The sequence below is a fragment of the Haemorhous mexicanus genome, chromosome 6 (assembly GCF_027477595.1).
Source record: "Haemorhous mexicanus isolate bHaeMex1 chromosome 6, bHaeMex1.pri, whole genome shotgun sequence".
Taxonomy (NCBI): Eukaryota; Metazoa; Chordata; class Aves; order Passeriformes; family Fringillidae; genus Haemorhous; species Haemorhous mexicanus.
The window spans coordinates 42187151-42213539 of NC_082346.1; the positions used below are offsets into that span (position 1 = coordinate 42187151).

General features: G+C 39.3%; 1 protein-coding gene across 1 annotated transcript in view; it reads right to left on the reverse strand.

Moving 5' to 3' along the window:
* Positions 1-23969: 23969 nt before the first annotated feature.
* SEC23A (SEC23 homolog A, COPII coat complex component) overlaps positions 23970-26389 on the reverse strand; it is a 28277-nt gene continuing 25857 nt past the window's right edge. Inside the window, exon 20 of the mRNA XM_059849941.1 lies at positions 23970-25412. Coding sequence (XP_059705924.1) covers positions 25323-25412 — 90 coding nt within the window. The 3' untranslated portion in view covers positions 23970-25322. The remainder of the gene's footprint in view (positions 25413-26389) is intronic.

The following is a 26389-nucleotide window of genomic DNA, read 5'->3' on the forward strand; positions in this document are numbered from 1 at the left end:
TATTTAGAAGTACACGTTAGCCTAGAGACACAACCCAGCTCTTCTGAAAAATGTGTGCTCCATGCTTGGTACAGCAAAGTTTCCTGCAGTTGTAAGCTATTAAAGATTTGTGTAAAAGCTTCTTTTTAGCAAAATACCTTGAAGTCACTTGAAAAATGCTTGTGGTTTCAGGTAATTATTGCAACCATTAGTAAAACAGATACAAATCCCCACTAATCAGCTCTACAGTGGATGCTTTAGTCATTAAACTGCAAGGCAAATATTTGTCAGTTGTTAAGCTACAGATCCTTGACATTTACCAGGGCCATCCAGGACTCTCTAGTCTTCTACCAACCCCGAGGTTCTAGGAACACTTCAGTTTTTTCAATGTATGGCCCTGGGTATAGGGAAGGCAGTCTAACCCTTAGGCTTTCTCAGTTGAGATCATTGACAAGCACTCTTTCCACCACAAAATGGGCAGATTTAACTAGTTTTTAAAGCAGCATTCTATTTAAGAACAAATGGTACACATGCAGTCTGAGCAGGTTCTGAAGATATCAGTTCAAATTAATATCAAGCCAAAACATCCTGTTTAAAAGGTAAAATGTTCCATTCATTTCTCCTCCCAGACCTTCAGTTAACAATCTTTTAGAAGAAAAAGTCAATTTCAGGGAGATCTGAAAAGAGAATGGTACTAATAATTATATCCTGTAGTTGTTCAACCTTGTAAACTAGTTCTTCTCTGAGAAGAAAACAGAATGACCCAACTTGCCACAACACAGCTAAAGTCTTTGACAGCTGACTCACCATGTCATAAGAAAGAAGAAATTCAAGCCATGCATTTACTAATGTTTCCAGAATTAAAGAAGCAACAAGAGTGTGAAATAAAAAACTAAAGGTAAATTAATAAATCAAAACTCTTCTAGAATATTTGTTCCCTAATATCAAATACTATCACAGATACGATGCAACTTCAGAAGTCCTGTTGCTTTCAGTTCCCATTACAATTTTGGGCAATTTCAGTTGGGTTTTTGTAGCTCTTTGGCTTAGCGCATGATTTTCACCATGGGTATCATTGTACAACTTTGGAAATATGCAATCTCATAGTTAGGAATCATCAAGTTTCATTCCCTCTTTAATATCTATACAAGTTTAGTTTTATTTTTTTAAAAAAAAGATCTTCCCCAAGTGAAAGAATATTGACTTAAGACACAGACACTTAAGAAAAAAAGATATTGTAAGAAATCTTGACTAGAGAAATAATGATCTCCTAGTTTCATAGTTTATAACTCATTCAGCAGGATTTTCAAACTTCTCACAGATCCCTGAGCAATGGAAGCTTATGTCATGAATTTGAGGCATGATCTTACAAACTACTTTCTCTCCTAGTCATCATATAAGAGAAATTAATCTGACCACACACACAAAAACCCAACCACAGCTATGAGCACTAACCAAAAGAAAAAGACAGGAGAGCCAAGCAGGATAGAGATCAATTGTAAGTGGACATAAACAGTTTTTGGAAACTTGGGTTAGAGAATGGACACCTTCCCACCATGTTTTGAGAACACTTCACCTCAGATAGCAAATGCACCATGTTCACAACCTATTTGGATTTCTACTTAGGAAACATTGGCAGTGAATTCAGAACTCCCTTGATCCCAGGAAGGTCATAGGAGAGCTACCTGCTGATTAAACATTCTTGTACCAATAAATTCATTTAACATCTGTTGTAAGCTGAAACCCTCATGGTGCCTCATTGAGCTTCTTCTGCTTCACTGCACTTTTGTTTATAATATGAGGCTATATTTTCAAATTGCAGCTGAGTCTAGAAACTCCACACAAACTAAAAGGAAACGTAGCAATAAAGAACATTGATATTTTTTTTCCTCTTTTTTGCTTTTGTTTTTAAAAAAGCTACCAGATTTCATGGGGAAATGATTTAGAAGAAAAACACTGCAATTTCATAGATGTCCTAGAAAAGATGAACAACATGATTCAAAGTAAGACATTTCTGCTATGGAGCATGCTATATATATTTTGTAGTATTTGTGACTGAATTTCTGCAGTCTAAACTAAATCATACCTGTGACAAGATGACCCTCCTCTTGTCAGCTTAGATCAATTTTCCAATTTTCCCTTTCTCAGCCAGTTGATATCTACTGATATTTTACCAGAACCCTTTAAGGTATGGCAAATGTTTGTCTCTATAAAGAAATACATACAAGCAGCACTCCCAAAAACTGATCAAAGCTTGTATTTCTCAACACAGGCTTCGTTTTTCCAACAACCTCTGAGAACTTCTGCACTGTTACACAGCTGCTTGATACATCCCAACTGAGATGAATGCCTCAGGATCTGTGGACCCCTTCCAAAGGACTGATGCCCTTGCAGAGACTTTCTCAAGTCTGTTTCAGAAGCAGAGTTATGGAGTCCTGAAGAAGTGCATAGGACAAGCTCTGCCCCAAGACTGCAGCTTGCTGTCAGCCTGGCCCATTTCTGGCATATTGAAGCTGGTGTATTCCAGCAAAATGCACAAACACATCTCAGAGCTGACACACCAGTGCCAAGATCCACTCCCAGCTGGCAGTGTGGACAGGTTGCACTAGGTTTGGCTTCCTCCCATCCTCTAAGACTATCCCAGACAGCTTCACACCCTAAAGCATACTTGCATGTCCTTGTGCCAAGTTCCAGGTTTTCATGCTACAAAGACATGTCGTTTCACAGGTTCTGAATTCATCACTTCTACCCTGGATTATAGTTGAGTGGGACTGAGGCTCTGCATGGGGCTTGCAAGAGATTTATGGCACTACTACAAGTAAGCTGTGGTACTTGGCCTCAGTTCCTTAACACAGTTCCTGGCTCCATTTCACCTGGAACAGACAGAGGCTCCGATTTCTTCAGCCTTGTAACAGAAATCAGCAAGATGTCCTACTTTTTCTGAGATGCTCCCCTTATTCCCCACACCAACTTTCACCTACACCCTCAACATTCATGAAGAACAGACTCTATGTTTTGCTTTCCTTTGTACTCCTTCCTTCTTCATCTGTGTTGCGAACTTGTCAGCTCTCAGGTGAGCTGTTGTGGTTTTGCACTGACCAGTGCAGTCACCAGCTCAGCTATTCACTCCCTAAAGGAACAAAGATATACTTTTTTTCTTGTCCTTTTCTCCATTGATTGGGTTTTTAGCTGTTGAAGCACTCCTAAAGCCACATATAACAAACTGAATTAATTCACCAAAGCCCTTAAGGCACAATCTCAGCATACAAAAGAAACCTGCCCTTAAGAAAACAGATTCACCACCTGCAAAACAGGCAACAACAAAACAAAAGAATCTGTTGTACCAAAGGAAAAAACGTAGAAAACTCCAGTTACATCCTTCTACTAAGATTAAGTACAGCCACTGGCAAACTAATATTTGAAATGCCAGCATGAAAAGTGCATAAAATGTTAGAGTACTCCTTTTAGTATGAGGTTTTAAGAGAAATGTTGTCCTTTTTTTTCCACCAGTATCTGATGTCCCAAAACAAAGAGGGATAAAACCCAAACACTCACAGAAAACAAAACATGCCATCCATCTTTAAAAAAAAAAAAAAAAAAGTAAAAAAAAAAAAGTAATAATAACAAAGATAATTTAGAGAAAAATGCATTTGGGCAACATGTATTTAGACAAAAACCTCTTCAGTGTTAGCCTAGAATAGAAGTCTGAGAAGCTCTCCTCCACCCAGCACCAGTTAACAATGTAAAATTTCCTGGACTCCAGGCAGATATCTCTCATTGGTCACAGGGGAAGTGGGGAAGATGTCCTCACTCCACCACTTCCAGCACAGCTGACTGAACCTGGCACAGCAGTATTACTGGGGCACTGACTAATTGAAACAAATTAGTATTGATTTTATTCCATTTTTCACAGCTCCACTCAAGGTCTTGTTTCCCCAGGTTCTACAAATAAACACAGAGCTCTGCTTTCTAAATTAATCACTTTTATAAGACTATCCTATATAACACAGGTTCTTAACACTGGTCCCTGTAAAAGGCAGCAGGAATAATCACAGAATCCTTTAGATTGGAAAAGATGTCTCAGATCATTGAGTCCAACCTACTTGATGGCACTAAGTGACACATCCAGTCATTTCTTGAGCACCTCTGGGGATGGTGATTGTGGAGGCCCTGGGGGGGAACTCCTAAGTTACACCCCCTTGGCTCCTTCCCCTGCTCCTATATCCCTTCCTATGTTCCTGAGCCCCTCCCTCCCATTTCCCTGATTGGCCCTTGTCTTTGTACAGCCCCGAGACCAGGGTCAGCCCCGAGGCCCCTGGGGCGAGAAAGCTGGACCCTGAACGTGTGTGTGCCTGGGACCTGAACATCTCACCGCACAGCTGAATTTAGCATCTGTGGATATTATGCAAAGGCCCTTTTTACTTCTTTACCTTGGACTTTACCAGCAGCAGTGCAGGCTGCAGCAGGTGATTCCACCACCTGCCTGCCCAGTGCATTCCAATGTTTAACAATTCCGGGCGGAATTCCTCCTGGTGCCAAACTGTACCTCCCCTGGAACAGTCTGAGGCTGAGTCCTCTCCTCCTGTCCCTAATGTGCAACTAAATGCCAGGAGAGGATTAGGGATGGCCAAAAAACCAAAACCAGTCCATTTTACTGGCAGGTCAGAGGGCAGGTGCTAAAGGACACAAATGGCAATTATATCCAATACTCCAGAAACTTGAACCGCTGAGCTCCCCAGCAGCAGCACAGACACATCACTGCTGAGCAGGCAGATAAGCCTACATGCTTGTTCTTACATGGTGCAAATGAGTGTGCAGTTACCTTTCTACTGGTGCTTTGACAGAAGAGACCTGCCCTGTCTGACACAAACTGCAGAGCACACAGCCACTGCCAAATGCTTACACCACATTATCAGCCTAGTTACGAACAGAAAGGTCGTTTCTGTTTAACAAAGATAAAACCAAAGCTGGCTTTTAAGCATAAATGAAGGGGGAAGATGAAAGAAATACACTTTTTCTCTTCATGAAACCAGGAAAAAAAGACATTTGTAACAACTTGATTTATAGATCACTTTTCCTTGCTTTTCTCAGGGGAAGATCAGAAATAGCCACAAATAGACTTATAGGCAGACTAGCCCATTTAAATGTTAAATTGCAATCCAGTCTGGCATGAGCTAAAACATCAGTGCCTGGCTTTCCTATCTGTTGACACCCCACACAGCAAAATCCTCCAATTAAAATGGAATTGCTTTTCTGCTGGTGATGCAAAAGGGAGTTTGGGTGGGGTTTTTTTCTTATTACTTGATGCTAACGTTTTCCATTGGCCTGGGCATCCCTGAGGAACTAACTTTTCGCTGATCCACTTCTCCCCTTTCCATGAAGGGGAAATTGCTACAATTGCTGCAGAGGCTTGGATGAGCAGGTTTCATAATTGCCTTGCATTGCTCAGGTGTCAGATTCCAGTTCAGAAAGTCTCAAGTTCTTAAGGTAGATGTGCCCAATACAGACACCATTCCAGGGAATGGCAGACTGCTGAACAGGTCTGTCTCTTGAGTATGGTTCACAACATCTCATAATGCTTCTCTTCAGGTACTTTGTACCCTCAGTCACCTCTGTGGGTCAAACCTCTCAAGCAGGTGCAGTCTCCTGTAATGCACCACAATGCTCCGGAGCACGAGGCGCCGCACAGTGACAGAGCTCAAGGCTCGTCACTCCTAGGGAGAACACAGGCTGGTAAAGAGCACAGGGACATATGTTACCACTCCACAGAAAAACTTTGGGATTTTGTGTAACCACTCACTTGCATCTATCCAAAGCTGGCAGTTCAATTAAATATACAATATCAGGTATTCCAGGGAGAAACCTAAATATTTCAGCATAAGTGTCAATGACACAAAAATCCTTTACAGATCATCCCTGGACTAATTTTAGAAATTCCTTGCTAGCTAGTGGAGGTCAGGGAGGATAGATAGGATGCGTCTATCCAGGAGGCTGTAGCTTTCAGCACTAGCTTCCTTAGTAATCTATGCTGAAGCCTCAAATCTAACATTTAATAATGGCTGTAATATTTTGACCACAATGTAATATTAGACCACTGGTGATGACATATACAGACAAAAATTAGAAAATATAATAAATAATGAGTACAGCACGTGAGCAAAAACCCTGTCACTATGAAGCCATGAACCTCAGCACATTCCTTAATAATTTGCTTGAACAGTTTTATCAAATGATCTTTTCTGCTTCCAAGGGCTGTACTAACTCGCAATAAGTGGGAGTGCATCTAAATGTGATGAAAAACCTACTAGTAAGGCCTAAAAATATGCTCCAGTTTCTTCCCAACACCATCTGTATTGAGATGGGATTAGTAGTATTTTAAACATATACCAGCCCACATTTCTTCATCAGTTCACTTAGTTTTTCATATTAAACTTTTCCTCCTGTGGCTCTCAAAGTTTAAGCACTCCCCTACTGTCCTTCTGCTTGCTATTTTTCCTGGTGTCACCAGTGTATTAGAGGAAATTTCTCACTTGTGGAAATTCTTCTGTTATCAAGTCCCATACTGGTACTTCCCTTCCACCAAAAAACACAATAAAATATGGCTATATTGCTTTGATACTTTGCAGCTATCGTGGAAAATCATCTTTAAAGAGAGGCTATGCTAAAAAGTAAATAAAAATTAATTAAAATTAAAATATAAGTAATGTCATTTCAACATTTTTATATGCATATACAGAAAAATGAAAAACTTCCATTTATTTTCCTTCAGTTCAAGAGATTTCTCTCTTCTTGTGCCAGCTGCATTACTTTGAAGTTATACTTGCTCACAGAGATTATTTCTACTCTCTTTCCACTTCCCCTTTGGTATTTTGGCTCCCAAAAATATCAATGAAACTTTGTAGAGATAAATGCAAACACCCCTGGCCAGAAACAGAATCTGTAACTGTCCTGACTGTCAATAAGCTAGAAATAAGACATTGACACTTTGTGTGGTTATGTGAATGAAATAAACATAGAATTTTCCATCTCAAAATGGCAAAACAGACACCTCCAGAATTAGTGCTACCTGGTTTTTATTGCCCTTAAATGAATCTGCACAGTGGTAAACATTCGGGGGTGGAGATGTGTTTCAAGTGACTTATCCCAAGTCACTGTGAAAACAGTGACTATTTTATTGCTCTGCAAATATATTTACTATAACTACATGTGAAAGTTGATGAGAGAGCTAATTCTAACCGAAGAAGGAAAGGTAAGAATTAAAAGGCCATTTTTCTTCTTAAGAGGAAGTACTGGAACTGGGGGCAGGAGTTAGGGGGGCAAGCAGGGAGAAACCAGTCATGCAGATAAGCAGGGCCAACTGGCTTCCTTTGATGAGCTGGGTGAGGAAGAACTAATTTAAAAACCCAAGGTGAATGACAAAACATCTACAAATAAGTTCAAGATGCTGGAGGTGCCAATTGTGACCTCACCATCTGGAAGTCTTCCAACTTCTGAATCAGTCCATGGGGGCCTGTTCAGAACCCTCCTAAAGAGCATTCAACCATCAGGACACACAGATACCAGCTATGTCATGAGTGCCATAGCTGCAAGGCTTGTAACTTAGAAAGGCATGTAATACTCTGTGTGTGCACACATTGAAAACCAGTGGGAAAACAATGTGCCTTTTTGATTATTTAACTTGACACTCTGCTCCATTATATCTAAACCTAATTTATTAAAATAGAAGTCAATGGAATATTTATAAGCATCACAGAACACTTCCTAGAATAAAAAGTGTTTCTGTTTCATTCCTTGTCAATGTCCTTAACTAGCAGCAGACAAAACATACCATTGTGCTAGCCAAAATGAAACTAATTGGAGAATTAAAATCCTTCCTGTTACTGGAACAGAATTCATTCTAATATACATCATTTGTAAATTAATCAGCATGGATAAGCCATCACTTATAACACCAATCTACTTGACAAAACAATTTCTGTAGTTCTGGGCCTGTCACTGAGCCATCTCCCCCCCATTGCAATTAGCTCCCAGTCAAACGTACTGGCTTCCGTTCAACAGCAAAGTTTAGAAGTGTCTGACTGTTTACTTTGTGACTGAAAGCATGTTCCCACTTCTAAGGACACAAAGAAGGGCTGATAGAAAGAGGAAAAAGAGTGAAAATAACATTATCAAAGCAGGTCAGTCAATACAGTAAACTTAAAACCTAACCTACTAAATCTCAGTCTGATCAGCACACAGGGAAGATTGCCGTCCTTTTTTCCTGTGGGAACTTGTACATGGGCCACTGCTATAGAAGAGGTATCTTGTAGGTCTTTTCTGGTAATGTTGTTTTACTGACAACATCTAAGAAATTAGATTTTCCCATATACCCCATGTGAGAGAATCAGCTCAAGATGGTCAGAAATCTGTCCTGCATAAACCATCTGAAAGGCAAAAATCAAACAGTAACTTCTTCAGGGACTTGGTTGAAAAATGAAAGAGTTACAAAGGCAGAAATAATAACTTATTTTTATTTATTGTAAAAAGATTATCCTAGATGTAGATGCATTTTTATAATGAAAGCTGCATAATACTGCATTTGCATGACAATTTTATGTGGTCATTAATATTTCCTTTATTTGTCACAGTTTATCACAGGATTAGCTAATAAAAAGGTCTGCTGCATCCACTAAAGCTTTAGACTGAGAATTCTACAGAACAGCTTATATAGCAGAGATGAGGTCATGAAACAGTTACTGCTGCAATTATAAGCAGTTTCAGAACTTACTTGAATGTTTTAAGTCATAGCCAGAAATTTGGTGTAAGATTTGCGATCATGCAAGATAGCTATCCATATCTCATGTCACTGAAAACCCTTTCTGGATATTGAGCAGTAATAAAAATGTTAAATAGCAAATCAACTAAGCCTGGGCAGGAAAATAATTGAGTCTAGTGAGTTTAAGAAAAGTGGACCACATTAGAACCCAGTAATTACAGCTCTTCATTTTATCAGCATTAGTGAAATTCTTGCATACTGCACAAAGAATAAAATTTTGGGAACATGGCAGCAAAAGAATGGTCCTGGAGGATTTGTTGGAATAAATGATAACACAGCTCACCTTATCTTATCTTTGACAGCTAGTGAAAGGGAAAGCTCAGGCTGAATTGCAGAATCAGTCAGGCTGGTATGGAGCAGAGTGGGTCACCTGGTCCAGTCTCCCTACCCAAGGAATCCCTGCACAAGTTAAATCCGAGCATTATTTGAGCTAGCCCCAGATGGCATTCCAACTCAGGAGCCTTGCCCACAGTGTACAGCAACAAACATGAACTCTCACCCTCACTCAGCAAAGGTCATCTGGAAAGCTGAAATTTGTGTGCTGAAGATTGAAAGATACTTGGATAGAAAATCTGTTACTTGTAGAGGTAAGAAGTTAGAGGTAGCTTAAATCCCTATATATTTGAAAGACCATTTCATATCTGCTGTTGTACAACTGTATTTGTAATGAATGCATTTTATTGGTGTGTTTTGAAAGCCAGCTTTTTCTATTTTATCTGTTTTCTGTTCAAGGTCTTATGTTTCTCCAAGCATACAAAAAATCCCACAATAATGACTGAGTTGTTTAAAACTTTTTTTCCTGTAACAGCAAAGCCTATGCAGGTATGACACAATATTTTCAAGCTCTAAGAGAAGTATGAAGATTTCACACATGACCAGTGCCATATATAGCACATATCCAGCGTTATTTCAGTTCATACATGGGTAAGAACCATTAAATCTAAACAATCATTGCATAACTAAACTTGTGGACCAGTTCACTGAAACAAGCCAGAAAACACTGGGTGAGCAACAGGCACACTGAGTGATTTTGCTACTGCAGTTGAGACAGTGGTCACCTCATCACAAACCAAATTGCAAGCAAATCAAAATTTCTTAAAACAATTTTAGCAATACAACTTAAAATGAGAAAAGAAAAAAAGGAGCCAAAAATAAATTTAAATCTTAAGGCCTGGTTTGACTAAATTATTATCACAAAAACTATTACTATTACAACACTATTTATGGCCTAGGCAAAAGCTACAGACCCATTTTGAGAACAGACAAGTTAACTCTTTAAACCCTAGTTTTTAATCAGTACAGTGACATGATCTGAGGTAGATGCCTAAATGTAGTGGACGTACTCTAGACTACCATTTCAAGAAGAAACAGATTTTAGTCCACTGGACAAAAAGCATCAGAAGGCAACCTTAGTTACTGTGGGTCTGAGGAGAGTTGTGTAATAATCCTATGATAGCACTGAATTTAGACAGGAAGCTCTACAGAGAATGACAATCAGTCTTTGTTTTGTGCATTTGAGGACCATTACTGCATTGACATATGTTTCAGGCCAGAATGCTGAGGTGTCACACTTTCCCCTTAAGGTGGGGAGCATTCTCTTGGGATAAGATTACCTTCCTCTTAACATTAAAACTGTAGTGTTGTGGAAAATGCAGTTTACCAGTTCAGTTTGGTTTTCCTTCTACACAATACCCCATTAAGATACCCAAAGACTGATAAAGATTTCGTTCCTCTTGTCAAGTCAAGCATAAAGACCACGCAGTCATGCCAGAAAGGCCTCAAGGAAAATTATTTGCTAGCATTAAGTGGCAGCTGCTCCAATTTTTTTCCTGGCCTGTATCCACACACCATCCTTCCATTGAGTTAGGAAATATCTACAGTGGCACAGACAAAACTCCCTGCAGCCCACCACATCATACCATACTCAGAGGAATTTCTTAACAGCTGGTCTGCAGAACCAAGCTGGAGGCAACTTTTACAAAACACATGTATGTGGTGGATTTCTAACCACAGCTGAGAGAGTGGACTCTTCATTTTATATGAAAGATTATCAGTGTGATACATTTCCTTAATGAAAAAAGTTACACTATATTTCATTAGGCTATTTCTGTTTCTACTGTCATCAGCAGCATCTACCACTTGTTATTCCACTTTTTTATCTGATATGTAATACTGGTTCCCTTCCACACCATATAACATTTTTTTTTACTTGAAGACTTTTCAAGATAGGTAAGGGCTGTTTAAATCTTGCTCGAATAGGATTTCAGCTAGGATAAAAATCCCCAAAAACTTTGAAACAGAGAAGGGCTGGGGCAAAGAACAAAAAGGAATGGGAATTGTGCAGGATGGCAAGAAATTCCCTAACCACCATAGTTCAGATTTGCAGCTGGACCACCAGAGGCTTATCATGACATTTCAGTCTGTTCTCTTGGAGGTTTGCTCTAAGTGCAACAAGGCTGAATGCATTCAGCACCTCTAACTGCAGTCTGTACACTGACATGAGCAAAGAAAATGTCTGAGGAGTTTCATGCTCACAGGGTTTTCTGTGCCTCTTTCAGTGTCAGAGTGGGGACAATTATTTCATTCACCCTACATGGTGAGTTGAATTTGGACTATTTTCTGGACATACGTGCATATCAACAAAGTCAAGACTGAAGACAACTGTAACTCAAGGTACATAAAACATATTTAAACAATATCCCTTTTTGCCATTAAGGAGCCCTAGACTTCAGAGAGCAGCAAAAGCTCAGATGTTTCAAAAAGTCAGAAAATTTCTGACATTCAAGAAATTTTAAGCCAGCCTCTGTTCTCTTACTCCATTTTCAAACTCTGTTTCTAATAGAGCACCATCCGTCTTCCATTCTACAAACATAAAGTTATTAAACAAATAGGCATCTAAGGCAATTAGTCACTGATTCTAAGACAATTAGTTTCCTGATTCTAAACACTGAGGCTGTTTAAACTGACAATTCTCCCAGCTTCCCTGGGCAGATGAAATTGTTTGATACATATTTCCCATATGTTCATGCATATTTCACTAGGTCCACAGACATTTTGTTCTCTAGCTCCCTCAGTCTCATTCCTTGAAGTTCCTGAAGTACTTCAACTGTGAAGCTGTAGTTTTTGTTTTACACTTTGATAGTAGAGGTGAAAAAATCCATGGTATTCAAATTCTGGAGAGCCTTATGATTTTTTTTTCACCTTCCTCCATGTCTACAATATATATTGGACTAATAGTCACAGGATTTCTGTTACATTCAGTTAGCATTAAAGTAGATAATGAGAAAACGGATTTGTTTTCCAACATTGATAGTAAAAGTTAGCATTGATTTATATTGCAACTCAAGGAAAAAGGGTTATCAAAAGCCTAGGATTCCTGTCTCTACGTCTGCTGTGAAAAGCATTATGAAAACAGGTTACTACATAGAGGATAAAAGGAATTCCAAGTGTTATGGCCTACATAGTAGGAACACCCAGGATGTGACTTGCCACTCAAAAATCAGGCGTACCTGTGTCTTCAGCTATGTGTGTGTCCTGACAGAAGTAGAAAAGCAATCCTTTTCCACATTGAAGTATGCATAGCCTTCAATCAGAGATGCATGCACAGTTAGAGCAACCAGGACTTTGCCACATCACTCTCTGACCTGAAACTCATTCTGAGCATCAAGAGTGGCAGATCTTACAGGGCTGGGTGTATTCTAAATAACCGCATTCACAGTCTTTAATCCTATAGGAACTTTCTTTGTCTCCTATGGAACCCAGCAGAAAGCAGCAACACAGATTTTTAGGGGAAAATTTTCTAGGTCATGCTGTATTCCAAAAGCCATGTACTGAATACACAAGGAAGTAGATGGGTTTGATTTTAATCAGCACTGCACTTCAAACAGGCTCTCATCTAATCCCATTTGAGGATGCAGTCACACTGAACAAGGGAGCTGCACTGAAGGAAGAACAATGCTGCACAAAAATCTGCTGTACAGATCAGGCCACAGTTGTGACATATTTCACAGCAGTACAAAAACTACAAAGTTAAGCCACTGGTACTTTAGAAAGGAAGAAATTGTCTCCCAATTATTTCCTTTCTTCCTTTTTGGGTTGCAGGATAATGTTGAAAACTGCCCATATTTCCAGCAAATAGCAGAATGAGCATTCTTTTCTGTAATGAAAAAACCACTGTAAAGAGTGGAGTCGGGTTCTGTCTGGTGCTCAGGTGAATAATGGTGGCATCAGCATAAGGGTGGCACCATATGCAGGCCTTGCAGAGGTGCTCTCTAACCTACCCCTCACTAGAAAGTCATAGGGCAGCTTTAAATAAATCCTCCTCTCAGGTCCTGCTGGCGCACTGAAGGGAGTCACCAGGACAGTACAGCCACCCAGCGTTTCCTCACACAGCTGACATTCACCATGTCACCATGCGTGTGGCACCTGAGGCTCGGTCAGACTGCCGGTGACCGCACTCCGGGGAGAAAACAGCTGTGCCAGCGCCTTCCCAGCACGGAACCCTGTGCGTGGAGATGTGCTCCTAGAGTGCACAGGGGAGCAGTTTGGACCTTGTCACGGCACCAGGGTGTGGAGCACTTTCAGCAGGGAGCGTGGTTTTGTGCTTGAGGAGCCCAGGACTCGCCTCACAGCAGCAGTGAACCCAGCGCTGGGTGTGCTGCTGGAATGGGAGTTCCTGCACTTCCCTGGAGACTGAAGAAGCCAAATACCTCAGTTTCTGACAGGATGCCCTGACAAATGTTCCTTCCACCTGAAACTGAAGCAGAGGAGCCAGGCTGTGCTGCCCTCACAGGAGGGAGGAGGGCAGGTGGCAAGGACATGGCCAGGCTGGGTGCCGGCAGGCTCCTGATCCAACACAGTAAGCAAAACGAGGTGTTACACAAATCAAATGTCTTAGTGCCTGCTCCCAGAGCTCTGTGGGTTTACAGCTCACTCCCTCCAACAGATATTTCAAGCTGTAAGTGAAGCCTGAGCCTGTACCTCTGCAGCCACAGTTCAGGAAATCAGCTAATTCAATCACGCGGTGAGAACTGCTGCTTCATGGCGCAGCAGCTCCTGTCTGCAGCTTAACCTCTGCGTGCAACAGCTGCTTGGCAAGGGAAATCAAATCCTGCCCTTACCAAAGCCATCGCTGGATGATCCCGTAGTAGAAGGTAATTTTACATTGCCTGGTTCTGAGTAAGTTTTTTATTATATAATTTTCTCTGTTTTGAATGAAAAAAAATTTTTTTAAAAGCTATATATTCAAGCTATTTCCCAAAACATAGGGTCAATATATTCTTACTACTAGTAATGAATCTGAAAATTGATTCTTTGATCACAAGTTACCACTATGACCTTGTTCTTTTGGATTTTTCTTACAGTCAAAATCACCTTTTTTTTGTTACTGATCCCACTCACCCTATTACTCATGGTATGGAACAAGCCTTGACTTCACACTACTGGATATGCTGACCTTCAACACCTCTTTTTCCCAATAGAAAAATCTTCAATTCTGTTTGACATGGGAAGAACTTAGTAAGGTCTCCATGGTCCTCACATACATAAAAACCTTCTATCAAAATTGAGTTCTTGTGACCTCAGCCTTCCAAGCCAACAACTGAGACTGATATTTGTGGAACAAAGATTTTCTTTTCTCAATTTGTGTACCTTGAGTGTTGTGTTCAAAGATAAAAGCAGTTTTATCAAAAGCTGAGTCCACCAAAAGCCATGGCCTTATGCAATATGCATGTACAATAAACACATTCCGTGGTGTATGACATTAAAGACTTGGAAATAGTGAAGTATGCATTAGCAAGCTGAATAAAGATAGGTCAGCTGGATCTCAGCTACATCTGCATCTTGCAAAGGTTACCAGTGAATGTCACCTTAACTACATCTGCATTGCATTAAAGTAAAAACTCCCAATTACTGAACGAAGAAACAGAAGGGAATCATTCAGATTTAAAGTAGCTCCTGCAGGGCAGGATTGTCATAAAAACTGGGGCACAAGATCTGTGAGTTGGCCAATGGCAGAATTTAGCCTAAAAATAATAAATGGATAGATGTACCAAAAAAAAAATACTCTTGAATTCTAATTAAGGGCTAATGTTGCATACTATGAAAAACTTTGGCAAAAGGCCCAACTGACAAAGCAAGGAGCAGCTAATGAATTAAATTTTTAAAAAAAAATCCAAAAAGCAGAAAAAAAAGACAGGCAGCAAAGGAGGACTATAAAGTATTACTTAGGCAGTCAGGGATGGTGTCAGGAAAGACAGAGCCCAGTTGAAGCTCAAGCTGCCCAGGGGCATAAAAGGTAAAAGGAAAAGAATCCTGTAAGCAGCCCTGTAGCAAACTGAGGTTCAAAGGAACTGTGAAACTGGTGTTTAACAGGGAAATAAGGAAAGTTTTTTTTTTTTGCCTCAGTCTTCAAAACATTTCCAGACCTCCATACACATGTGCAGTTTGAGGAATGAGGAAACACACAAGTGAGAGAGCTAAGGACTATTTGGAGACAAATCCAACCTCTTGACACCCTCCCAGGGGTATCAGCTGCTCCCAACCTTGCGTCCTCAGTGACTTGGCTAGGAAGGTGTTTGCCCCTTCATCCAAGTTAAACAGTACAGGGCCCACTGTTGAACCCTTTGGGATGCCAAGTTTAGTGACAGATCTCCAACTAGGCTCTAGTTTTGCCTGCTTCATGCCATAGGACAGCCCCCAAATGAGTATTCTGTAGGGATGCTTAACTGTACAAGACACAGGACACTGATCAGGTGTCATGGTCCTCTTGTTCTATGAACTAATAATTCCTTATGTATTATTCCACGGGGTTTTGTTCCTAAAAATGAACCTGGAGTTATCCAAAGCATTCAATCAATCCTAAAAATCCTAACTTAAGAAGTTTTCTTCAGGCCATTTTACACCTTCTAGATAATTGTCTTTTTATATTAGTTCCAGTTGAGTAAACATTTTGGGCAAGACTGTGACCAGCCTCTAGACACAAGACATCTCATTTCCTTTAGTCAATCACAGCCTGTTTTCCTCTTTTCACAGATATAAAAAACAAAAATATGCTCACAAATCAGTGTCTGTGTATTCAGTTTCTTCTCATTTTGTATATGTGTTAGAAGATGAGGATGAAAAAACAGGATCATTGTGCTGAATTTCCTCTCTGGTGTTTATTTGTGCATGTCTCAAAAGTTCACCTTTTTAAAAGAATATGCTATGTTACACCTAGGGGAATTTCAGGTTTACATCAGTTTTTTGTAACTCTTTTTATATTATTTCTTAATACAATGTCAAAAATCTTTATGACAGATTGTTTCCTTTAAAGTGCTGTCATTTTTGTCATAAAAGTTCGAACTTTAAAAATAAATAAATAAATAAAATATTTCTGTGCTTTTCTAAGTGAATGTGAATTTAACTGAAATTCTACACTGATTGGGTCCACACTTTTATGGATGTATCCTGGTTTCAGGTGAGATAAAGTTATATTCTTCTTAGTAGCTGGTACAATGCTGTGTTTTGCATTTTGTATGAGAATATTATTTGATAGCACACTGATGTTTTAGATGCTGCTAAGTAGTGCTTAGCCAAAGTCACAGACATTTCCTAGTGCACAAGAAGCCAGGAGGGAGCCCAGCCAGGACAGCTGACTGAACTGGCCAAAGTGATGTTCCATACCATAGAATGCTATGCCCAGTATATAAACTGGGGGAAACTGGCCAGGAGCTGCCAATTGGTGCTCAGGGATGGACTGGACATCAGTCAGCAGGAGGTGAGCAACTGCATTGTGCATCACTTATTGTTCTTGGATTTTATTCCGTTCTCTCCTCCTCCTTTTCATGACTATTATTATTGTTGTTACTGGTTAAAGGAAGATGTTGTATTGTGAGGCAAGTACCAGCACTTAATGCTAAATAAAGATAAGCCCTGTCATTTGCATTCTGTGTTTTTGTAGGACTGCAGGAGCAGGGCAACTTTCATTTTATTTCTTTTCAGTCATTAAACTGTTCTTATCTCAAACCATGGGTTCTACCTTTTTCCAGTTCTCCTTTCTATCACACCAGAGGCAGGGTGGGCAGTGAACAAGCTGCTGAGTGGTACTCAGTTGTTGACTGGAGCTAAACCACAGCAGGATGTAAAAGAGGAACAATCTAAGAGACTCGATTACACCAGTAACTAACTGGAACAAGAATCAGAGCAGAAGCTTCATGTATCTACTGCCGTCTGGAGGTTTGCTCAAGGTAATGCAGTGATGGAAATACTCCCACTCACTGGGAAGCTGCAAATCCATATAACTGTTTTCTCTACAGTTGGTCTGCTACTGCAATCCTACAAAAACATGGAATAGCAGCTAGAATGAGGTGGAAAGGGCTTAGCTGTTAGCATTAAGTACTGACACTCATCTCAGAAGAGAACATTTTCTTTTAACCAAAGCTCTGATCCTGCAGGAGATTAGCACACACACTTGATCTGCACACAAAGCAAAGCAACCACTTATTCCATTGGGATCAAAGCTGCAAAATCAAATTATGCCATTCCTTTGTGAAACTAGAGGCAGAAGCTGTAAAAGTATTCTCTGCTTCTTGCAAGGACACAGGAACTGTCAATTGCAATGGGCAACACAGATTTCAAGTATGACATCTTTCTGAAATATAGTTCTCTCAGCAAATGAAATGGTTGCATCTAAGATTAAGAAGCTGCAGAAACCTGACTAAAACAGATGTCCTATTTGTTCTGTTCAACTTAATTCCAAGTTATTTCAAGCTCTGCTTTGAATGGCATTATATCATACATTACCAAATATAGCAACTCAAAAAATAAATCCAGACTTATTTATATACATTACTTAACTAGGACAAAGTATAATTTTTCATACTGATGCAATTGGCCCACTCTGCGGACCTGTCACTTCATGTATTTAAGACACTCACACATAGGGAACAATTTAATTTTTTATTTAATCTGCTTTCAGTCTACTTATTAAGATGGATTAAGTCTTGAAAGCATCCTGCACATGTTTTCTTTTCAGTTAAAATCATCTCTCAAAAAATACTCCCTGTGTGTTTATACACATAGCTTTGCACCATGCCAAAAAGAGCATAGGAAGCAGAGAGATTTTGGTCCACCTCCTGCAGTTTGTGGGACTGTTTCCATTTGGGCTACAATTATGTTGGATAGCAGGTGCCAGTGCCAGGACTTGTCTTTAAGTTTGTAAATTTTCAACTCCTTTTCAAGTCAAAAAGAGCCCTCTGCACAAGATCCTGGGAAACCAGCTGCAAGTGTGCTTGCTTGAACAGGCTGGACAAGAAGGTCCTTTCCAGAGGTCCTTTCCAATCTTTAGCTTCCTGTGATTCTGTGAAAAGTAACACATACAGTAAAAGGACACTCTACCCTGCAGCAGTTCACATCTAATTACCAAATCCATCCATTTTCTACAGTTACCTATCAGGATTGTATTCTCCCTTTCTTAAGGAAAATTCTTTCATATCCCTTAGCCAGAAAGAGGATATGAGGTTAGTAAGTCATTTAATCACTTCGATCTGGAAGCTGCAGGCATCAGTTTGTGCACCTGTGACCAAAAGTATCCTGGCAACATGCAACTAACACATCTCATAAGTACAAAGTAAATCAATTTCAGGTATTCACAAAGGAAAGGAAGTAAGAGCAGAACATTTATGCACTAAAATTTCAGCATAACCATCTATTTTATTGTAGTCAGCCAAATTATAAAAATAGCAATCACAGTGTACTTGGCTCAATTTGCTTTTGATGGGCCAAAAATCAGAAAACAGAATTAAGAACTTTTTGCCATGAACATACTGTATAACCTATTCTGCAAGAGCTGCAGCAGTCTGCTCCACCACCCATTCACGGCACAGCTGTGCTTCTGGGGCCTTTTTGCCTTCCTTGGAAACAGCCACTAACAACTGCTTGCTCTAGGATGCCAAACTGGTGCTCATAATCAAATGAAAGCTCCAGGGTGTCTTGCTAGCATTTCACATTAAATTAGCTTCCTGATTGGAACATAGCAAGGATTCTTCTGCTCTGGTTAGATTGGCAGGGACCTCCAAGGTACTTCATTTCACATGGCTAACTTGTTCCATCACCTGGGCATTTCACTTAAAATTCTTTGCTATTGCAGAGAATCCCAGACACATGCTTTCAATCTCAGCTGCTTTTTCTGCCATATCACAGAGCAAATTTTATCTTACATTTTTGTGAGAGAAGTTAGCTTTTCAATAGATGGTAAAATATTCTTTGTGGCTGACATATTATTCACAGAGGAAACAGCAAAACATTGACCCACCTGAGCAAAGTCTCTGTTACGCAAGTACAGCTGTGGGGACTAAGCTGATGGCAATCTCTCTTTCCAGCCCCATCTGCACTCCAGTGAGAAACTGCTGGATGTTCTGCAAATGGTTTTAACTCCAAGCAGACTGTGACAAAACCCTCAGTTTCTAAATGACAAAATACACATTCTTCAGAGTTCTGCAGTAAATTAGCTTTCCCATTTCTGCTTTTACAGGGCCAAAAACAGAGAACAGTTCCATTGTCTGGTTCAATGCCATCATTTAAAGGGCGTCATCTCCATTTACCTCCTCCTCTAGCAGATGAGTGGGAGCAAGTCTGAAATGAGAAGTTATATCCCTTGTGCTCAAGCACTGCTCACACCACATCTGGGCTATTTTCCCCCTCAGTGCAGTGTGTAAACCTAGAGTGGAAGGAAACATCACAGCAACTTGTATGGGAGGGTTAGATTTTGATCCTAAGTAGACTGGCAGCATTGCCTGAAACCATGAGCCCTGAAACCAATAGCCACAGCTTGGCCCTTGAGAGCCAGCTTGGCCAGCTGTTAGTACCTCCCCTTGCTGTTTGTCTCTCACATCTGTTCTTAGACAAACGAGTGTCAGCAGTTGGGCTTCACACAGACAGCAACTGGGGTAGCAAGAAGAGATCTGAGGTTTGTTCACTGCTCTTTTGGCCATTTCACACTGCAAGTAGTGTTCTGCCCACCTATAAACTTCCTGTGAGTTTTCCAGAAAAGTTCATGTCCTTTTTAAAAACAGGGCTAACAAAAGTACACCCAAGGATGAATGAAGACCAGCAGTGCCATAAAATCCTTACACAAGTACTTCATTAGCCAGGTGTGATTTGTTTGCAGATTAGGATAGCTCAGTTTAAACTGTTCATGTTTCAACTGGTAATGCAAGCTATCCTGTTATGCTGACATATCTAGCAGGAAGAAACACAATAAAAAAGGAAAAAACAATCTCTCTCCCAAGGAAGCACTTGCTTCAGGTCACAGAGGATAGGGCCTTAAAATGTTCACAACAATTCAGATCAAGACTCAAACATCTATGCTGCTACAGAAAACAGCAAAATCCACACCAGCTCATGGTATGCAGCTGAAAAGGAGCTCACACTTGAATGCTAAAAACATAAAATTTTCTTTGGTACTTATTAAATGCAAGGGCTACTTCATACCAATCTAGTGCCACCTAAGCTTGTCTGGGTCTCTGCCTTGCTTCAGTTTTTCACACATGGCTATGCTCCCTTGCTAAATAATAACTAACTTTTACTAATAACCTTAGAAAAGCAATGCAGTTCCACCAGCTATCTGTAGACTATGAACTCTGGTACATGAGTCACTGGCACGTCTTCTGAGGTTGAAAGGCTGGTAACCACAAAAAGGTGAGTTCTAACCCAGAAGGAAGTGCATGTTCAGGGAGTTCAGAGGCTGTCCCAATTTTATTTTGACCCCACTTCAAACAACCATTACGGTTGCAAGTTATCCCCATCACATAATTTATACACATGCTTTGAAAGTGGTAAGTCCCTTGAGTGGTTGTCTGTTCCCAGTATTCAGGAAGTGAGACTATGACAGGGCTGCCATGCCTGGACTTTGTAAGATACATGTTCTTTTTCTAGTAAGGTGTACTGGTATATTGGTCTTTGCCCATTCTCTAGCCAAAGAAACATTCCCTAAATGTGAACAGTTCAAATGCATTCAGCTGACTGCAGATCATGACATAACATACATATTTCTCCCCAAGAAAGCCAAAGAACAGCCTACCAAGCAGTAGGTAGGCTGTTCCACACACATTAGCCAACAAGCAAAGCCTTACCTGCTTCATGGCAAGTGTACCACACAGCTGGATACCTCCAGGCAGTCACAGAAAAGGATGGAAGGACACACAAAATGGACAATCTGTAGGAGCTGAGGACAGCCTCCCTTATTGAAGTATGTGGGGATTATTTTGCTTCATTTTTTCTAAAATCAATTTATGGACATTGATTAAATTGTTTATCTTTTAGCATTGCAGTTCTTCCTTCAGACAAAAGCTTACACTATTAGGAACAATCTGCTATTTTAAACAAGATTTTAGATTAAATTCAGAGCAGAGCAACAGCTTCATTAATTTTTCCATCTGTTCTGTTCAGGCTTGTTGGCTTTCATGTAACATTTAACTTTTGTATGAACACAAAATGCCAAAAGCTAAACTGAGCTCAATTCTATTGTGCTTCACAATCTGACAGAAGGTAATCTAATAATTTGCCTTAGATTTGGTTGAATAGGATAGGCTTCTCATCACTATTCACCAACTATTCTGTTTAGCCAAGGAAAAGAGGGAACACTGAGAAATGCAATTTCCCTAACATTGACGGCAGCCATAGGACCACTCATTGATGTCACCGTTCCACACACGAAGATGTGAAGTGCTAGGAATTTAACAGTATTTGTATTTCTAGGTAAATCCACATGCCTTTAAACAACTTAACTTCAACTTTTGGCTGACCTTGTTAAATCTGTGTCTAAACCTGGGAGTTATCCCATCCAAGCAAGAGAAGACAGTCTACAGTTAACAATCCAGTACTTTTTCCTCTGGAAGAGGAAAACAAATTATTAACAGTTGATATTAAAAAAAAACAAAAAACAAAAAACAGAAAATACAAAACAGAGTAGCTAAAAAAAAAAAACAGTCCTAGACTCTCAAAAAAAAAAAAAAAAAAAAAGTGATCCTGTAGCTGTATGGCAACAGATTAAACTATTGTCAAGTATTTCCCAAGGTTCTTAACACACTGACTGCACCAGACCCAGTCCTGTGAAGCAGGAACAGCCAAGAGGCCAAGCCAGGACATTTATCAGAAAGAGCTCTGAGTCAGCAAGAAATCAAACAGCTGAGACTTGATGACTTGCTAGTGAAAGAACAGAGCACTGTTCTTTCAGAGCACAGTCAAAGATGTTCTGACCTTCTTTCCAGCATACTTAAATCTATGTGGATGGCAATGATTCTGGTTTTGCGGCCCAGTCAGAAATATTTCAGAGTTTAAAGGTTTTCATACATATTAAATTATTATCCACATTTTAGATTATGGCTTCTATTGCTCTAAATGGCTTGTTTCAAAATCATTAACTACCATTTCTCTTCCAGAACGAAGGGTAGCTCTCACACTTACAAGAGCTAATCTTTTAGACACTGACAATAGGAGCTTTGTGTAGTGGGCTGATCCAAACTTATTAATGGCACATCCATTTTATTTATATATATATATATTTTTATATATATATATATATGTGTCACAGTCCATAATAAAAGTACCTTACAGACCAGGCACTTTGTAAGCACTGTCAATCACAATGTGCTTTTCTATATGTCCTAACACCAGACACAAGAACATCAAAGAACAGGAACAGCTGCTATATTGCTGTGAGCTCCATCTGATTTTATCATCCTGGCAAAATTTTAACTTCAGAATCTTCCATGTTGCTCTCTGAGACAAATGTATTTCCCAGATGGCAATGCTTCAGTTTTACACATGTCAAGTGAGGAACTTCAGATCAAGAACAGATCTTGCACTGTTCTCAAACCCACAGCCTGCCTAACATGAAGAAAGCAGCACCTGGCTGCTTGTTCCCCTACCTCTGATTTGCCATGGATAATTTTCAGTCTTTTACTTGCCAGTCATTTACAGAATAGTCAGCACTGGTTTATTCCTTGTTCTGCAGAAGGTTAGCTCTTCCAAGCCTTCTTTTCAAAAACATTTGACCAACTCTTCATCTGATTTCCGATCTGTTTCCAGCCAAAATCAAATGTTCAAAGGAATCGTAAACAGATCAACTTTGAGTGTCATGAATATTGCAGATTGGTAGAAACTCTTCACCAAGAAACCCAGTAATACAGACACTAGCAAGGACTTCAAATTGTAGCAAATAATCTTTTTTAAACCACTTTCTCCCGTAGCACGACCCTACAAACACATTAATTTAAAATGTTGATCAATTCTCAGTGAGCAAATGGCTTCCTTCCCCTACTGCAGCTCACCTCACCTATGCCAATGTGCAAGAGGTATTGGATCAAGTAGATGAATGAGACGTTACAAATTACCAGGACTGGATGGCCTTCACTACGGAGTTCTAAAGGAAGTGAGACATGGAAGGGCAGACGTGCCAGTGAACACTTGTAACTACCATTACAGGCAGTCCCTGGGCCAGATGACTGGCAGACCACTGCCCATGTCACTCTCATCCACAAAAAGGGCTGTTGAGGGAATCCTGCAAGTTACAGACTGATGAGCACGATCTCAATCCCCGGTAAAATTGTAGAGCCTGTAGTAAGACTTATGAGCCTATGGTAAGATATGGACACTTTGGAAAGCATCAACATGCTTCTTCAGAAGGAAAATCCTGTCTCACTAACCACAGAGTCTCTGGAAGAGGTGAATAAGCAGAAGGAAAAAGGTGATACATCAGACATATCTGGATTTCAAAAAAGTCTTTGGCAATGTTAAATACTTGATAAGCTAATCTTGCTAAGAAATTGGATTAAAAAGAACTATTAAAAGGTGAAAGCTGGTTAAAGGGTAAGGAAGGAAAGCACAAAAAACCCATTCATTATCATGACTTGGTGATGAATTTATTTATAAGGCAAACTACCTAACTGTCAAATAAACTGGACATATTTACCGTTACAAAAAAAGTAGTTAAAGTAGTTAACTCATTTAAATTAGTTTAAATTAGTTAACTAGTTAAAATTAGTTAGCTAATTTAACTACTGGAAGTTAAATTAGTTTGATACCAATTATTACAAGAACAAAAAAATTGAAGTTATTCTAAATTTTATCACTACTACATTTATTTCCACAGTTCATTTCAAGAACTGACAGAAACCAGCACAATAAATACAAAAAGTGAGAGAAAAACATGTATTTTATTTGTTTTGAGGCAAAAGGAGCTCATCTCATTTAGACCAAAGAAATGGAGAGCAAATGATTGAATCAAGTTTTTAAGAATTTACAGAAAACAGAAAAACCATCTTCATGTTTATCACACCAAGAAGCAACTGAATTTCCTATGAACTCTCTATTCCTTTAGACTTGGCACATTTTTTTATCGCCCACTACTGCACTTCACCTCTTTGCTTGTCAAAATGTTATATTACCTATGTAAACATCTGTTTCATGTGTAAACTTCAACAAGTTAATGGGAAAGCCTACTAATTTATCCACCCCCCAAAAAATCAAGTATGAACTAAATATCAAATTAATTGCACCATATTCTATGTAATACTGTTTCAACAAGAACTATAGCCTGTTGGATTCATAACAAAAAGGATGCAGAAACAAAAAGCAGATGTGCAGTGTCATGCATTAGTGTAATAACATTATAAGGCAATAGTAAAAAAAGGTAAAATTTATTTTTAACTATACTCACCAAGACAAAAATCAAGCCTGTTCTCTTAGTTCATTTTGGTAGTGTAGGATTTCTTCTTAGCTCAAGCTGAAAGTGTTAACTTTTAGCATATTCACCTGTTACTGAGCTTAGTAATAGATACTTTGGTCAAACACATGTGGATTTAAATTTTGTGCAACAGTGGAGTTTATATGTTTTTAGTTCAAATTCTTTATGTTGAAATAAAGAAAAACTCTGTTCCCAAAGAAACGAGTAAGGGTAAATGGGAAGAAATACTTGAAATTAAATACCCCTAAAATCAGCAATTCATGAACAGCAATATCTCTGCAGAAAATAGAAGTTCACCAGCCTAAATCAAAAGACTGAGTTAATACTATTCTTATAGTTTTTTGTTGTTGCTTTGTTCACTTCAGGCTCAGATTGAGTGAACAAAAGTAATCATATGGCAGTCTGGAAAGCCAGACATCACCAAAGACTTCCTTTATTGTTCAATGGGCCTTTGTACTGCAGAGCATAATCAACCCCAACCATTTTAAACAAGAAACTGAAATCACATCTCAAAGCTGTTGCAAATGATCTCAAAGTAATTATAGTATCACAATAATCAAAATGACTGTTCTTTCCCCTCTGCTTATAACTTAATCTACTACCTGTAATTTTTACAAACTGCAGTTCACATTAAAACATTTGCTGATAACAAAGCTTTTCTTTGAAAACAACACTGCTTTACATCTAGTCAGGCAGCTTGTGCATATCAGAGCATTCTGTCAAGAGAGACATGGAAAAGGGTAAAGGAGAAAAAAGCTGAAATATGGCTGCAGTTTATCTGTGCCTCCAATGTACTGCAGAATTTCAGGCAGCACTTGAGACAGCAAGTTTCTTCAGATGATCCATAAATACTTGTAAGCTGACATCATCAGTAAGAATGGGCGCTCCAGACTCCTATGAAATAAGGGAAAAAAAGAGAACTGATTATACACATTGTGAAGAAAAAGCATTTTAAGACACAATATGTTCCACTGAATAACATTTTATAAATTTAGCAAGATCTTAGAAGCGTATCATTGCTGAAATTCTAGAAAAAACCCCAGACTGTACATTTACATAAATTTTCATACATTTACATGAATTCAAGCATAAACCACAACTACATTCTTTTCCATTAACACATAGAGGAATGACTTGCTGTATAGCAAGATCTTCACACCAGCCATACAAAACTTGAGAGCTGCCAAATGTTAACTTACAAACTTCTACATGTAAATAGAATTTCCACAGCACAGTTCCTGCATCATTCCCACCTCAGCAGAGCAAAAGAGAGAGAAATAGTAATATGCAAATGACACAACCAACAAATCAGTATCTGTCAGTGAAGCTCAGACATATCAAAATGGTGAAAGGAGGAAACAAATCCCCCAAGGGTCTGATTTGACACCAAGTGAAGGTCATCTGGCTTTCCCAAAGAGAGGTGGGCCTATTCTCTCCTATGGCTCTCCACCACCTCAGAGAAAGACCAAAAACAGCTGAAAGTCAGGAGCAATCAGATCACAAAATAATTGAAAAAAACCTTTTGGGTGGATTCTTGCAATTTCACAAATCCAAGAAGTTCAAAATGGTCATGTTTTAATTACTATTTTTAAACAAATTTACCAAATTTATCAAAGTCAAAATAAACAAGCAGTTGGCAACTCTGCAAATATTATACAGTAACTCCCTTAAGTCTTTAGAGACCAGTCTACCACTATTTCCATTTACAGATACAGGAACAATTCCTGTACAGCTCAACAATTCAACCTTTTCAAAGGTACTAAGCATTCATATTTCCAAATAAAACCAGAACTGTCGGACCTCTTGTAAAGTCCTCCAAAACACAGACACAAAATTCCTAATGAGGATGCTCAGAACTGGTGCTGTTTTCT